The sequence below is a fragment of the Pyxicephalus adspersus genome, chromosome 8, assembly GCF_032062135.1.
Source record: "Pyxicephalus adspersus chromosome 8, UCB_Pads_2.0, whole genome shotgun sequence".
NCBI lineage: Eukaryota > Metazoa > Chordata > Amphibia > Anura > Pyxicephalidae > Pyxicephalus > Pyxicephalus adspersus.
Genome location: NC_092865.1, coordinates 41,191,845 through 41,209,397, shown reverse-complemented (window position 1 = coordinate 41,209,397; position 17,553 = coordinate 41,191,845). Strand labels below are relative to the sequence as shown.

The window sequence follows — 17,553 nt, the reverse complement described above, 5'->3', positions numbered from 1 at the left end:
TCAATGGAAGTGATTATGTGCATTTTTAGGCATTTATAAGTGTTTACAACAGTTACCAGCAAGCTCTTAAATGCTCAAAAATGTGCCTAGCATATTGGAGTGAATGGAGTTTCAAACATGGGCTTTAAAACACTCAGGTTAAAAGCTGGGGAAACAGTCCATGTAGATTATGGCCCTGATTTATGAACGTTCTCCAGAGCTGGAGGGAATACACTTTCATCAGTGAACTGGGTGATCCAGAAAACATGGAATGGATTTTTAAAAATCATTTGCTATTTGTTAGCAAATGTTTTGAATCCTGGACCAGATCCATTCCAGGTGTGCTGGGTCATCCAGCTTCACTGATGAAAGTGTATTCTCTCCAGGCGTATCATTTTCCACAAACACAATTATTTGACTATTTATATTTTGCTAAAGACCACTTAGATAATATATAGCATTATTAGACTGGCAAAAAGCTGAATGTTTTGTGACTCTATTGACTTTATTTGGAGGTAATTAGGCCTGCATGCCAACCTTTTATTAAAGTTTTATGTGGTACCAAAGACAACAAAACAGTACACATAGATAAACAAAAGGAAATGAAACAATGTTAACTATTTGCACCTAGCGGCAGATGGCACAGTTATGTGAGCAGGACAACCAAGTATCACACTATAGATGTCTCCAAATAAAGATATAATCTCTCAAAATGGAGGAGACAACTAAAGGTTAAGACATATATTGTGATAGTCAAAAGACTGCAATGGCAGCAAACTGAATAAACAAGAAACAGAAAAAAGAAACGTGAGACAGTTAGGTAAGAAAGGGTTGAGGGGAAGAGACCAGAACTATTCTGCATAGCACAGGCCAAACTCTCGCTAAATAGCCCCCCAAAATGGGGGAGGCACATTTATTTACCCAATAAGGTGTAATCAAAGTCTCTAGGGAGATAATAGTCCTTGAAGGAGGTGCAAATCTTTTGGAAGACTTTAATTGTTCTGCGGAGTCCAGTCACCATATTCTCATAGAGAATGGCCAACTTAAAAGTTTTATGTAAAATTTGATAACTAGTGGATGTAGCATTGCTGCCTCAAGGCTTGGATATCTTGCAATGTTTATAGGAGAAAGGAATTCTAAGCTATGTTTGGATACACTTCAATAGAATGTAAGGATCACTGTAATGTCAAAAATAACGGAGTTTTAAAGTATTAAATGATTTACAACAATGAAAGAAATCAATGGCATGCTGAATCAGACTAAGGAAAATCTGTATTTAGAAATGACCAAACCACAGCTCCGACTTCAAAGCAACTAAAATGCTGAGGTGTGATATAAAGCAGGTTGTTTAAGTCATTCTAAAAATAGACAAGAAACTGAAAGAAAATAATTAGAGGTACAAATATTAGGTGCATAATATTTCAGAATTCTCTAAAGCATTTGAAAGTACATGACTTTGTAAAATGCTAATATTTATTTTAAATAAGGCTTTGTTAAATAAAAAAATGCATTGTAATAAAAATAAAGAATCTATTTAACTTAAGGGGGATAAAGATTTTCTTATAACACATACAGGTATATCTTATTAGAACTGCAAAGATTCTCACATAAACTGCAGTTTTATATCTGGATATGTTTTGAATCTTTGTTATATAATTCTAAACTTGGTTTCTCTTGTATTCTTGTAAACTTGTATTCACGTCTGACAGTAAAATATATTTCATGTTAAATATTTATATTTTAGAATTCAGAATTTTAGAACTGCATATTGCATAATGTTTCCTAGGACAAATATGTAAATGGGACATAAGTAAAAAATCATCTTTGATCAACATCGGTCCACATCTTCAATCAGCAAACTGGCAACTTTGGATGCCATATGGTCTCATTTGATTGGCCCTTCTACTGAATAAATTCAGAGATGAGAGTATATAGTATTCTATATTGCTATTTGAATTTGCCTTCAACTTTTGCTTTAATTGTGGCTTTAATTTAATTTACAGTTTTACTGATTTCAATTTGTGAACTGGAGTTCACTGATTAAAGAGGAGTAGTAAACCAGGAACCAATAAATCACAAACAGAATCACCCACACCCTAATCCCCCATAAACCACCACTATATTATTTTTGGAGGTGGAAGTATGGTATGAATGCTCTTCCCTCCTTTCTACAGACAAAAATCTTCATGGGACATCAGGCATCGGACGGATGAATGGATTATCATAAGACACTTGATATATTCACTTACTATGTTAGAATAATGTATATCAATGTGCCCATACCTCCCACCGATCTAGTTGTCCAGGGCAGCATTTGACTTTGTTCAAGTATAACTATCCAACATTGCCTAAAGTCTATCTTTAGAAATACAAGATTGTTCTTTTCAAGGACAATGGCTGTCTGGTGTATGATTGACTATTTACACTGACATGACATGTCTTCAGAGTTTGACAATTCAGGATTCAAAATACATAGTTATGCTACAGGTATTCATTGGTTGAATGATGTAGTTTTCCCTGTGATTCATTCACAGACGACTTTAAAATGTAAAGAAATTATGATTATCCTCAATCGCCTTTGTGCCCACACTGGCCTAAGTTTGCTAGAGATTTTAAAATCTTTGTTAGGAAACAACACTAAAATGTTTTTGCTCAATTCTACAACTCCGGATATGCTGATTTGCTAATAGATGTGTTCTACAATAACCTGATAATATATATTTCACAACTAACAATACCGTAATCACAATGTATTATTTCAGCTAACAGTAAGCATGCAGTTCTGATGAACTTGAGGCCCTTTAATTATAATAAATATATTAACTGGAGCTAAACTCACATATTTTCTTTTTAAATTAGAGTAGTAAGGCTGGTAAGTTTATTATTGCACATGTCTTGCTCAACTGAATTAATACAATCAGTATTATATACCCCTAATTTTTATTTTCAGGGTATTAATTAGGTACAAGGGGGTAAACCAGGAACAGTTAGAGTGAGGAAGACAGGTCTAGATGATACTGGACATTCACCAGCCAAGAAATGAAGTGGATTCTACATCGTGTGCTGTAGCTTCTATTAAACTCAAAGCCTGGAATGGATTTGGCCTAGGAATTAAAACATTTGCCAATTGTCCAGGTATGCTGGGTCATCCAGGTTCTCCCATAATAGACTATCTTCTCCAGTCTTGGAGAGCATTAACAAATAGGGCCCAAGGAGTAGAGAAATCAAAATTAGTATTCATTAAAGTATAGAAGCCTGTATAAGATGGAAGGTATGGCTAGAGTTCAAATTTCAATCTCTGGCCAACACTGAGGGAAATAAATAAAAACACACATTTATTAAGCATTAAGCAAAAACATATCAAATAATAACATTTTAATAATGTAACTGAATGAAGTCACTTTTTAAATTAGGTCACAACATACTTTACAGTAATAGCAAGTAAATAAAAAAGTGACATACACATATCAGAAAATTCAATAAATGCACCAAACTGAAGGTAATTTCAAAGAGACTAGCACTACATTTGGGAAAATCGACCCTAAATAATACCCTAAAAATTAATGTGAACATATTTTACTTATTGAACTTTCTTTAATGTTTACACGTTAGTGTGGTTAGAGAGAAAGGGAAGAAGGGTGTGAAACTGATACACCAGATAAAAAGATTAAACACCTTCCTGAACTCTCACACCCAAACACATTTGCCTATATTATTTTTGTGATACAACTTGTTTTCCTTTATGTTACTGTTAGTTTTTGGTACTGAGACACTTCAATTTTCCACTCTATATACTTGCATCTTACAGATGTGCTCTGACATCAAAACACTTTATAGTCAAATGTGAATGGGTATATACTGTATATAAATATATTTTGTAGAATATATGAGAAATACACATCACATACCCTCAGTTGGGTTAGTTACTTGCAGATTAAGCACTTTGTCAGCGGGATACCAACCTGCTCCGCCTCACTTCTCTCTAGCCCATTACGAATATTTACAGCTCCTTACTAGCTAAACAAGTCTTAAAACCACATGCTTATGTGACTAATTGGAAGAAAGTCCTGCAGAGCACATTGAATTTGGAAACATGGTGTTCAGTTTGGGATTTCACTGCCAGGTGCCTTACTAGCAGCAGTGGAAGCGAACTACAAAGTTCTTATTCTATGGTACATGGTGATTGTCAGGCTATGCAGATTTACAGGTACCTCCACTGGTTTGTGTTGCAGAAGCTGTCATTTTATGGTTACCCTATTCCACATCTGGTGGGATTGCCCTAAGATACACAAATTTTGAATGTAAGTTTTTCAACTAGTCTATACAGTTTTTGGTAAATCAATTCCTAAAGGCCCTAAAGTAGCCCTCTTAAATGTCAAGTCTGACCATTGCACTTTCTTCCAAATCTGATTGCTTCAATTTATTTTTACCACCGCAAAACAAGTTCTGGCTAAAGCTTGGAGTTCCACTCCACCCTCAGTTGCTCAGGTGAAACGGAAAATGCCACGGTACCTCACTTACGCAGTATGTCAGCTACCCTGAAAGATTTATTGGTAAAATTTGAAAGGGTCTGGGAACCATGGATAACGCATTACCTACCACCAGATTTGTCAATGTTAACCATATAATCTATAATGCTGCACATACCCATGACAAAGTGTTTGCAGACTAATGCCGTGGTCCCCACAGACATTTGGGATGTTTTAAAGTACCTCCAAGCCGATTGCCTCCCCTTTACCTGCTTCCACTTTCTTATGTCTTGTCTGGTTTATTTTGATTTTGGTTTTCAATTTGCTCATCCTGATTGTTAGGGCTTACTTGCAATGGTACTGCATTGTATTTCTCTCTTTTATATATATGCTTAGATTGTAATTAGGATGATGGAATATCCCCCTCTAATGTTCCACTTGTCCACCCATCCCAATGTATTTGTTCCCCACAGGTGTCTTGATTTGTCTCCTTTTGTCTATTATGCAAAATGTTTGTATACTTTATTTGAAAATTATTAATAATATATTTTTGAAACTGAGACCAGGGGTAGAGGCCAAGTGTGGCTCAGACAGAAAGGTGTGTAGCCTGTGAGATGGGAGCAGGTCTCCCATAGTTTAGGGTCTGGTAGACCAGAGCTAGGAGGATAAGTTTTGTGTTGCTGACACCACACTTGCAAGGGAAAACAATTTTGTTTGTTTGCCTTTTTCTTTGTTTAATAAATAAAGGCAGGAGCCCTAAAGAGACGCTGATAACTGGAGTTGCCATATTGTTGCTGCTAATAGTGGCACTATTTTTTATTTATTATTTTATTTATTATTTTATATTTTTATTTTTTATTACTTGTTTATTTTAATCCTAAAACCAGAATTAGTAACACTGGATGTCAGTCATTACCTTTTTTTGTTTCTTAACATTTAGTAACTGTATTCTTTTTTCCAGCTGTGCCATAGAGCAAAATGCCAGTCATTTGCTCTGCCCTGGATGAACCACAAAGCAGCCACAATCATTGTGTTTTACATTGGTATGTATTTTATATATTGTTTTTTAATGTTTTACGGTAATCATAATATATTATGTCTGATAATTAAACATTTTTCTTATGAGGTATTATTAGGTTTTAAAGTACCCATGCCCATGTGATAACAGTAACCTGCTCTCAGTGGGGAACATGTTAAAAAACTTTGTTTAATCAGTTATAATACCCCCTAAAATAGGCAGAGCGGGCAGCATTTACCTGTACTTTTCTTTTTTCCATCAACTTTACATAGCCATGAACTTTATATATCTGCTGAATTCATACATACCTAGTATCTGGCTGTTAGCTTTCAACACTTGCTGCACTTATTGTTTTTTTTAAAGCTATGGGAACACTTCTACACAGGTAGCACAAAATATATTTGCACCAGTTACTAATTTCATCATACTAAAATAATGGAATTCAAGTATTAATTTTAAGTATACTCCCTTCCAAGGGGCATGGATTACAGAAAACACCTAGACTACAGCTGGCCATAAACATTATTAGTATGCAGCACAATCTGACCACTTTGCTGAATCTTGAAAAATACTTTACAGAGGTGAGATGTAAATACAGAGGTGAGATGTAACATGAATTGTTCCATCAAATCACCATCACACCCCACCCCAAAAAAATCTGGTTACAATAATAGGCCCAGGGGCCTTGAAGTTAGCTGTGTCATGACATAAACATATGATTTTAGTCTGAAAATCAAAAACTGCCTGATAATCTCTACATGAGACATAAAATATGAGCCCAACATTATTTCTTCCCAATTTGAACCTTTATAAGACATATTGTTATTCTAATGTATTGCACCTAGGTATTCTTAAAGAATTGGCTCGGTTTACTTTAATAGATAATAGAATTCTTTCCTCAACCCCAAAAGAAATCTAATAGGGTTTAATTTTTTTTTACGAATACCAATGACAGTTCTCTTTTGTACATTTGGAAAAATATATTTTTTTAAGCAATCTACTGAATGGGTTAGAGCAGGGGTCGTCAAAGTTTAATAACCACTAGGCCATTTATGGGGTGGGCGGGAGCACACTAGGCCAGAATCACTCTAATGGCTCCGCCCACCACCAGGGACCACCCCTAAAGTGAAATCCCTCTCATCCGTACGCATTGCGGAGAAAGGGATTTACCTTCAAGAAGCTTTCCCTATTTACCGCGGCGGCCGAAGTATCAACGCAAACTGCAAGGGGGCGGCACCGTAGCTTCAGCAGCTCCGGTAGTTCCTAAGGCCCCCTGGTCAATCCGCTGGCAACCCAAGGCCCTGGAGCCGTGGTTTGCCAGCCGGCATTAGGCCAGATCGGCCAGGGGGCATTAGTCCAGAACGAACTACCGGCTAGGCTGTATCTGGCCTAAAGGCCAGAGTTTGCCGAGCCCTGGGTTAGAGCTATATAGCTATTCTACACTGTAACAGTTCTTACTGTAAAGATGCATTTTGTAGAGGTTAAGCTTCTTCATTTCCAGGTACAAAGACTTTTTTTTTGTCTTTAGCAAAGACAATCAAGTGAACTTTGAACTTTCAAGTGAACTTTGCACTAAGTTTAGTGTACAAATCATTTGTGTAAAATGTAATTATGGGATATCCATCCTTAACCGCCTCTACATTAGAGAATATATTTAGTTCAGTGAAACTTTCCTATTAGATTATGCCTTGTACTTAACTTGATTGCCCCTCTCTGTATTCTTCTAAAATCAACAACATACCCTCATTTTTTGAACTGGTGTATAAAACTAAAATGCTTATTCATAATGAGTTCATGCTAATGATTTCTGGAAAGGTATTAATATGCTCTCTGGAATTTGCTGCTGAAATGAACACACATTAAAGAAAAGAACATCAGATATCTTAAAACAGCTGCCAGAAACTGATCTGCCCAGCAACTTCGACCAGTCCTTTGTCAGAAGTTGAACTATCTAGTGAGACTATATTATACATTCTCTTGGACCCGCCATTAGTGGCCGCTGGCATTCATTGATGCCTGTAGTAATTGCTTCGAACACAGTGGCCTTTTACCTCTATTGTCTTACACTTCAATGAAAAAACATATACATTAAATTTAAATAATATTCCTATATCTAAATGTGACAATTGTGTTTTTGTGTCAGTTTCATTTACAGTTTCTGTGACCTACTGTTGGACTTACCATTACTCCACACATGACATGACCTATGATATGGCACGGAAGTTTTGTCAGAATGAATACACTGATCTTGTGGCCATACAGAATAAAAAGGAGATTGAATACCTAAAAGATAACATTCCCAGACATAAAAATTACTATTGGATAGGAATAAGGAAGATCAATGGTGTATGGACCTGGGTGGGAACTAAGAAGAATCTAACAGAAGAAGCAATAAACTGGGGTGAGGGTGAACCAAATAATAAAAAGAATAATGAAGATTGTATTGAGATATATATTGGAAGAGAAAAGGATCCAGGGAAGTGGAATGATGATTCCTGCAGAAAGAAAAAACGTGCACTTTGCTATACAGGTAAGAAATATATATTTTTTTTACATATGATATAAGTGATGTCACATGTCCATTACATATTCTTTTAAATAAACACTTATATGTTACAAAATCATCTAACAATTTGCATATATAGCAGTACATTCATTTGTTGATAAATTAAACATCTGATATGGTGTATCCACCTACCAATTCATGTCCTGGCTGTGAATTAATTCACTTTGAAAGGTAAATACAGATAATTTGTGTAATAAAATGTTACTATTGTGCAGCAGATCGATCCAGCTGGGCCACCTGTTGATTCTGCTGGATAAAAAAATTTAATTTCCACATTAGCTGGTCATGCAAATGATGCAATCATCAATAAACAGTGTCTACCTTTACAAGAAGTAATTCATGAGATCATTTTGATGCAGCAGAAGAGCCATCCAAAAGGCAATAGTAACAACCTTTTTGAGCTGCTTGTCTATAAAAGATTCACTGACTACCTGGACACCAACTCTATCCTTGACCCACTTCAGTCTGGCTTTCAAGCTGCCCATTCCACCCAAATAGCTTTTTTTAAAGTCTCAAGGCATCTTTTCCCTCCACCTTCCCCTTGATCTTTCCTTTGCTTTTGACACTGTTCATCTCCCCCTTCTCATCCAAATCATGGATCCTCTCTTTGCAGTTCTCTTCAGTGGCTTCGATTTCACCTTAGAATTAAATTCAAACTCCTGTGCTTTGCCTTCAAATCCATCCACAGTTCGTTTCCCACTTACCTTTCTAACCTGGTAGAAAAATACACCCCATGCCTCCCTTCCCTCCTCCAATAACCTTCCGAATACTTCCTCACTTGTTACACGCATGGCTCCAAGACTTTTCTAGAGCTGCCCTGACTCTCTAGAATGGTCTTCCTTGTCCTATTCAGCTTGCTCCTACTTTCTGGTCCTATTAAAAAGCGCTCAAAACCTATATTTTCAAATATTGCTATCTATCTTCTTCTGCCTCTTAAAAATCTCACTACTTTCCACTATTCCACATCCCTCCTCTTATTGTGTGATACTTCCACCACCTCCTAGATTGTAAGCTCTTTGGGGCAAGGTCCTCGCATCCTTCTGTGTCACTGTCTGTATCTGTCATTTGCAACCCTTATTTAATGTACAGCACTGCGTAATATGTTGGTGCTATATAAATCCTGTTTATAATTATTATTATTATTATTATTATTATTAATAATAGTAACAATAAAAATAACCCAAGGTATTGCCCAACTTAAGGTATGGTACAGTAACATTGTGGCAAAGTAAGATTTTAAAGAAAGTCTAAGGTTTTAAGAAGGTGCTAAACCATGTTCATTTCTGGATATAAGGCCATGATATTTGCTTCTAAGACAGGCCTGTAAAACCATTAACTTTTTATATGCAAAGGTTTAGGCACACTTTTTCCTGATTCTTGCTCACTGCCCCCCAGACCCCAGAAGTCAAGTAAAAAATAGTGGTACCATAAACAAGAGGCTAAGTAATTTACATGAATTGTCTTATGAGATTAAATGATTTTTGTTTTTTTGATTCATACTTTTTCTTCAGCATCATGCAACAGGACATCATGCAGTGGCCACGGAGAATGCATTGAAACAATAAACAACTTCACCTGTGCCTGTGATGCTGGATTCTATGGAGATAACTGTCAACATGGTGAGATATTTAATTGTTATACTAACTGTGCTTTATAGATATTCCCACTGGCTATAACATGAATGGTGAATCCTAGTCAAATAAGGCATCTTGCAACCTAAAGCGGACAATAAAATGTACTTGACCTTTTTTAGTTTTTGTTGGATTTAACCTTTTGCAGCAGTATGCAATAACAAATACTACTGGGATTTAGCACAACTTTTGTTGTTAGCTAAGACAAGTAAGAGTATCTGCCCAGCTGTCCTATATATAGTCCTATATATATGTCGTATAGCCCCAATGTTGCTCAGCTGGCCCCTTGCTGATTAAATTGTCCTAAGGTTATCTTCAGACTAGTGGCGAGGTTGTGCTGTGGTTGCAGCTTCCTCACGCTACTGAACTGCTGCCCTGAAGATGGTGCTACATGAACAAATATCCCCAATAAAGAATAAATGAGGGCAGCAGTGAGCAATTCAGTATCACTCACTGCCACCTTCTATTAAATCTGCAAACACTGGTTCTTTAAAAACCAACACCTGCCTATCACACCACTTGGGGCAGGGAGCTAGCTGCCAGTAGCTGCATGGGATTGCTTGTTCCCACTGCCCTTACAGGCCAATATGGCGAAGTGTGGACTAAGCTTCCAGAAGACCAAGGACCAGGAAAGTCATGAGGGATGTGATTATTAAGGATATCAATGATATCAATCACCCTTTTGGTGTTATCACTGGCACGGTGATATGGGATGGTCTACATGGACAAGAAAAGGAAGTAATTCGGAGTGTCAGTTCGCCAAAATCTTTGTTGAAGATCTTTAAATTAGAATTTAAGGGGGCAATAGGCCTATAATTCGAACAGTCGGTGGGGTTGTTTCCTGGTTTGGGGACTACTGTCACATGGGAATTAAGCATAGAAGGAGGGATTGATTTCCCATTCATAAAGTCATTGAAGAGGTCCAAGAGGTAGGGTAGAAGGTAATTTTGGAAACTTTACCAGTAAAGATAGGTCAAACCGTAAGGTCTAGTGCCTTATTGGTTGGTAGATGTCCTATGACCTTAGTGATTTCTTCAATAGTTAAGGGACTATTACAGTTTTCTAAATGTACATTGAGGACCGTAGGCCATTTGGCACCAGTCAAGTAGGTATCAATTTTAGATTGTAAGGGGGGAGTGTTGGGTTTTGTGTACGGTTTGGTAAAGTTGAGAATAACAGGTCTCTAAACCGGAGGCTTTTTGGGAGGGGTCATATGAGGGAACTCTATTCTCATCCCTGATGGATGCTGGGGAAGATTGTGATTGAGCATCCCACAGTGTATGGACAAGAAGGATGTCTGCCTTATTGCTCTTGTGCTAATATAATTGGTTGGTATGTTGCATTATCCAACTGACCTTCCCCAGCTCTAAAGCTTGCAGTTTGGAGCGAAGCGAAAACACCTTACAGAGGAGATGCAGGGATGGTTTGTTAAACAGTTCTCTTCCTGCACACTTCAATGTTAGAGTGTGTTGGAGATTTGAGTCTCTTTTAAGGTAAGTACAGTTGTCAATACAGTGAACTCAAATAACAGTTTTGTAGGCTTCCCATAAAAGTTCAAGCATGTACCACTGAACCTTCATTTTCTGCAAAATCCTGCTGAAGGGCAGGGGATATGGCATTTTTGGAAACCTCTTGTTTAAGGAGGAAGTCATTCAATTTCCAATAGCAATCTCTATTTGCGGATGGAGAGATATAAGCATCTGGAGTAAATGGGGCATGAACTGACCAAGTGATTGGATGAATCTCTGAGGAGACGCTGTTGCGTAGTAGCGGAAGATTAGTAAAAAGGTAGTCAATGCGGGTATTTGTGCGGTGTGGTGTAAAGTAGGAGAATTGTTAAAATAAAGCGTGATGGATTCTCCAGACAACATATAATTTATAATGTCTGATTAGATATTGGAAGGAACGTGAGCTTTGTGTAACTAAGATGGAGGGCATGGAAGAAAGAATGGATAGGGAATCATATTTGGGAGAACAAGGTAGATTAAAATCACCTCCCACTATCAGGTTTGTGTGATCAAACTCTACCAACAAAACCATAGTCTTGGGCAGAAATTTAGTTTGGCCCGAGTTGGACAGATTACATAGAATGAGAGGGGTACCCTGGGGGGTCCCATGGAGGTATGAGGTATCTGCCATTTGGGTCCACTATGGATCTGAAAAGGTTACATTTAAATTGATCCCTAAGTAAAATAGCCACACCAGCCCTTTTCTGGTTTGGTGAATTTGCCATTTAGTTAGCCGGGTATAGATAGGAAGCGAGCTTAAAGGAGCCAATGTGATCAAGGTGGGTCTTTTGCAAGGTATCTTCCAAATACATTAGACATTTCAATTTTCTAAGAGCCAATTTCCTTTTAGTATCCTAGTTTAGGTCTTTAACATCAAAGGACAGAAAATCTAATTGTCATGAACACAAGAGTCCCCGAGTTGGGCAACTGGGATGTGAAAAAGGGGGGGTTTAAAGAGAAAGGGGAGAGGGGAGAAATAAAAACAACAACAAAGAACCAGTGAGGTGTAATAGCATCCATCATTCCAAACTGGAGCCCAGGGAACAAACCCAAATGCCAGGCAAAGAGACAACCCTATGGGGGGGCCTGAGGGGTCCACAAGTGCAATAAAATATCCATAAAGCATTATTTCCTGTGCCAGCATAAAGAAAAAGAGAAAGGCCTGATTTGTAGCTTACACATGGCCAGATCGACAAACAAGGCCATCAACTGTGGTCAGCAGAAAACATGGAATAAAACAAGGTTTATAACATTTCAGAAAATAGATTCTCACTCTTTCAAGCGATAAACCTTAAGGAGAGCTAGTGAGCAACCATCCACATACTCAAGTTGCAGAACCTGGGTATCCCTGTATGTAGGTAATTTTTGGCTGTCAATTCCCAAATCTCTTCAGAAATTGGGGAGGCCTTCCGGGAAGAAGTGTATGGTTCAATTTTCTATTCCGACCTGCTGTTAGGATGAAAAGGAACCCTGTCGATAGGGGATAAGTGGTGGAGTGGTGGCAATAGGCAAGGATGTCTCGGGAGAGGAGTCTTCTATGAAGTCCCTGATGGATGGTTGCAAAGCTCCAGGCTAAAGAAAAGGGTAGGGGGAACCTTCCCAACCTTAGACTTCTTTACTCTGCCCATAATCGTCGTTTCGAACGAATAAATTCATTGAGCAGAAATGTTTATACATATTTTTTATAAGTTTAGATTTATTGGTGGTAAAAAAGCATTAAACATGCTATTGAAGTCACACCATTTTTCATAAACATCTGTGTTTCCTGCACTGTTTACAGGCGTTTTATATATATATATATATACTAGCTGATAACCCGACGTTGCCCGGGAATTTATTTATTGCAATCTTATATTATACAGGAAAAGGAATCAAAAAAAGCTATGGTGATTTTCTTGTCTATGGTGTTGTTTCATTTTTTGCCTTTGATTGCACTTGGCCAATTGCCTTACGTTTTCTCGATGGCATTATTACAGGCCAGAAATTTGAAAAAGAGTCCAAAAAAAAGTATGTAAAAATATAAGCAAAAGGCACACTGTCACCGAGCAATACATTCACACATACATACATACATGTAAATATACCTCTGACATATACCACAGCATTGTACAAAGATCAGCGGTGCACTTACATGAGTCTGAGTCATATGTCTAGCAATTTTGGTTTAACCCCCCTAGCAGTAATCCCAACTGTACAGGAAAAGGAATCAAATAAAGCTGTAGTGATAAATCAAAGACATGTTTTACAGGTTTTAAAAGAATAAGTACAATATACAATTAAAATTTGAATGAAATGAATGTGGATGTAAATCCATGCTGTTGAACAACTGATGTGGCGCCCAATGATGTCATTTGGAAACATGAGTTGTATTTTCTGATGTTATTAAAATACTTGAGGTATTTGCTGATGTGTACTTCCAAAGTTCTTGTAGTGGTGTTTCCAGTTGGCAGAGTTTGACTTTTCCTTTTTTTGCAGCAAATACCAGGAGACTCTTATATACCAGTAGTCTTTATGTGGATCATAGTGGAATCCTTACAATGCTAAGCTAAAATGTTGTGCAGTCTGTGATCGTCTGGCTCTTTCTCTCTTTTCATGTACTCAGGTCTAACGCTGTTGTACTGTCTCTGAAGCTCTAGATGTAGTAGCTCTTTTTCTCATTTCCTGTAGTTGGGTCTCATGCTATAATTCAAAGGCCTATACAAATATATAACATCGATTGTACTTAATATACCCTGACAAACAAGCCTCCCACTTCTTTAGGGCCCAGTATTTAAGAAAGAAAGGGGGATAGCATATTTTTCCCGTTTAAATATTATTAATCCATCTTTGACAATTCAAAAGTATCCAAAAGTAAATTAGTTGCAGTTAAAACACAATACCCTACCAACTAATGATTTAACTCTAATAATAATTTTTTATTCTCTTGCAGTTGTATATTGTCCACATTTGTTGAATGAACCATTAACATATATGAATTGTTCCCAGCCTTGGGGAAATTTCAGTTTTGACTCCCTCTGCCAATTTGAATGTCCTGATGGATTTTACATGAATGGAACAGATCAGATCCAGTGTCTTGCTTCTGGGAACTGGAGTGAAGTCACTCCACATTGTTCAGGTACTAAATTCAAAAGGAAACGTTATAAAAATTAAAATGACTCTTCTCCTTACTCAAAGTCTGATTTTTAACAAAAAAGGGACCCTTGTAAAAATGAAAACATGGCTTTGTTTGCCTTTGTAAGCAGTGAAAATAAAAACTCTAGAAAAAAGACCACAGGAGATTTATGATGTATATCATAGGGTTATTAACTTTGAATAAGTAAGGTTCATGTTTAAGAGGTAATTGTATATTTAGGTGATTTCTTGAAACCCAGAATAAACAAGCAACCCTCAAAATGAATAACAGAAACAAAACATTTTACCTTTCCACACATAATAACTTTATTGAAATTAGGATTAATAGAGAAAGGCTTACCATTCTGTAATTCAGGCATTCGTTTGTATTATTAATTAATTTAAATAACAATATAAGTGGACCTAGAGGAGGAAAAACCTGCATAACAGTTGGTGTCCAAGGATTGTGTTATTGATCTGCCACAATTTCTAAGGGCAGTTTGTCATGGTTCTGAACTGTTTTTTTGAATTTCTGAATTTCCTTGCATGTGGGTAGCACTCACACACATTGCCTTAAGGCCCCTTTCACAGCTTTGGTGTATAACCACAGGGTGGGTCTTTCCTGGGCATACAACAAACTGCTGCTGTGCACCCAGGAGCTTCAAACCACACAGGTAACCACATTTGCAAGGGACTGTAGTCACAGTGCAAATCTTCAAACAACCCACAAAACCAAAATATATTTGCAATCTGCCTCAGCTGTATGTAAGAAATTGCTCCCCATCCCCTCCTAATAGCTTAAAATAGACCAGTTGGGTCTGTGATTTGGTAATGCCTGTGCATGCATTCAAATGCATTTTGAGACAATTTTAATGCCTTTCAAAGCCTTTTTTCACCAGAAAAAAAGCATGGATCCTCCAATATTAAAACTAGACCCTTTATTGAGCTTGGAACATTCCTTGAAATTGAGCAGACATGCCCCACTCTTATCCATAAAAGGTCCTCTGGAATCTGGCTTGCTAAAGAAATAAGGGGGCAAAACATGTGGGCCATTGTTTGGGGAGAGGTGCTCATCCTCGCAACATGGCCACAGTGTTGTGGGACTCTAGAGGTGTGTGGATAGGTTCAAGAGCCTCAAGAAGAACCAACAGATTTGAGACTGCGTTTCAAGTCAGAAGCAGATTTTTTACAGCACCAGGAAGACAAGTAGTAGGCAAAGAATATACTTTGTACTTTGTCTAACAGAGAAACATCTAACAATTTTATAACGAAAATATAGATAACTGGATAGACAGTTCTTAGAGCATCATTTCCCAGCCGGGGCTGATGTCCAATCATCTTACATATTTGGTGTTCAGGCATGAAACAGTTACCTGGGTGTTTGTGTGACACATCAGTTCATTTAACTGGTCTTTGCTTCAGTCCATCCCATTAAAATTAGTTTAAACTAGTATTCCAGGTTAGAAAATAGGTGTGGTTATTGTGGTTTATGCAAGTGTCAGTTCTAGTGACTACAGAGGAGAAGCAAAGGGTCACTATAGCTTGTGTTCCAATGAGCTTCTCATGGTATTGTCTTGAGGTTAGTTTCAAAAGCTAAAAAGCAGAAAAAAAATTGAATTGGGAGCTTTTTGGAATCTAGAACTTACCTTTAAAGGGATCCGCTAAATATAAGAAACCATGGGGAATGAGTACAGGGTTACAGAGTAAATTGACCCATTCCCAGAAAACATTGTAGCAGCCCTAAATTTAACAACACCACACAAAAGTCATTTTAAAAAGTTGTTTTTATAACTAATACCTATCATTACATGGTACAGCAATGTCAAACCAAAAGATCCCAAGGCGATTGGTCCAGCTGTCCTTGGTTGCCCCCTTGCTGAATTGGCTCAACATAATGACAGTAGCTCCTCTACAGAGCTCCAGTCATTGTACAGCTGAGAAATAATTGTTATGGGATATTCTTTTTAAACATTGCTTGATCCTGAAAAAGTAATTATTAGTTTATTTATAAAAATATAAAATATAAAAAGTATATATAGTTTTATAATCCCAGGGTGAGGAGATATGACATCTCGGGACCCCCTTATTAAACATGGCTTCCAGAATCCAATAACCTCCCAACACTGGGATTACGTTGTGGAGATGGGATCCTCTCCTCCAACACTGACCCTTGCCCCATTAGGGCGGAGGTCAGGTTTTTGCCAAAAGGGAAGGGCCTACATTTCTTTTGCCCCCTTCATTTGGCAAGCTAAGTCCCATAGGAAATATTATGGATAATTGGGGACATTCACATGCTTACTCCTTAATTCCTACCCAGGAATGTACCAAGCCTAATAAAGGCACTATCTTCAATATATTAAGGGGGCCCACACTGTATTTTAAAAAAAATGGCAAAAACATTTTCCTAACACTTGCCCTAGTGCTTTTATGTGTTTGCAAGCAGTTCCAGCTCAAGTAAATGAAGGTTGTAAAGGCTGAAAACCACTGAGAGTCTAAAAAAGTGATACAATGCTGCCACCTTCAGGTGATTGTCACATAAAGATTGTGAACAGACATGCACAATCCAATGTTAACCATGCTAGGTACACCACTTGCAAAAATTGCTAGTCTGAACATAGTCTCAGTCCTTAGTACTCAAATTTAATTTAAAGATTACAAATGTAATTTCAAAGTATTGAATTTCAGTTAAAGCATAATACAATAATAAAAAAATCATAAAACTCTAATAGATACTCTCTTATTCATTTGCAGCTGTACAATGTCCAGTTTTGCTAACCGAACGACCAAAGTATATGAATTGTTCCCATCCTTGGGAAAATTTTGGCTTTGAGTCCCTCTGCCACTTCGAATGTGCTTATGGATTTTTCCTCTCTGGAACTGATAACACTTGGTGTCTTTCTTCAGGAAAATGGAGTGAAGCACCTCCAAATTGTTCAGGTACACAAATGTATATTAGGTAAACACATATAGTGCTTAGTACCTTAAGTAACAATCACTTATCTGTCGTGAATGCTTTTTTGGTTATATATTATTTGTGGTAAAATGTTAGGCAGAGTAGATTAATTAAAATAACTGAAATTATTGTGTCTTTCCTGCTCATCTGTAGTGCTATACATTGTTCTCATTCTCTGTATGAATGCTGTATCCGATAGTAAGCAGGCAATCCTTGATTGATCTATTCTGGAGGATCAATGAACTGCTGATCTAGAATGACCACAGTCCATTCCTATGAAGCAGAGCACAACAGTCACTGGAAACCATCAAGAGAAAA

General features: G+C 37.4%; 1 protein-coding gene across 1 annotated transcript in view; it reads left to right on the top strand.

Moving 5' to 3' along the window:
• Positions 1 to 17,553, top strand: part of SELL (selectin L) — a 28,458-nt gene that overhangs the window by 3,050 nt on the left and 7,855 nt on the right. The window contains exons 2-6 of the mRNA XM_072420152.1: positions 5,410 to 5,491; positions 7,610 to 7,996; positions 9,544 to 9,651; positions 14,101 to 14,286; positions 17,034 to 17,219. Coding sequence (XP_072276253.1) covers positions 5,410 to 5,491; positions 7,610 to 7,996; positions 9,544 to 9,651; positions 14,101 to 14,286; positions 17,034 to 17,219 — 949 coding nt within the window. The remainder of the gene's footprint in view (positions 1 to 5,409; positions 5,492 to 7,609; positions 7,997 to 9,543; positions 9,652 to 14,100; positions 14,287 to 17,033; positions 17,220 to 17,553) is intronic.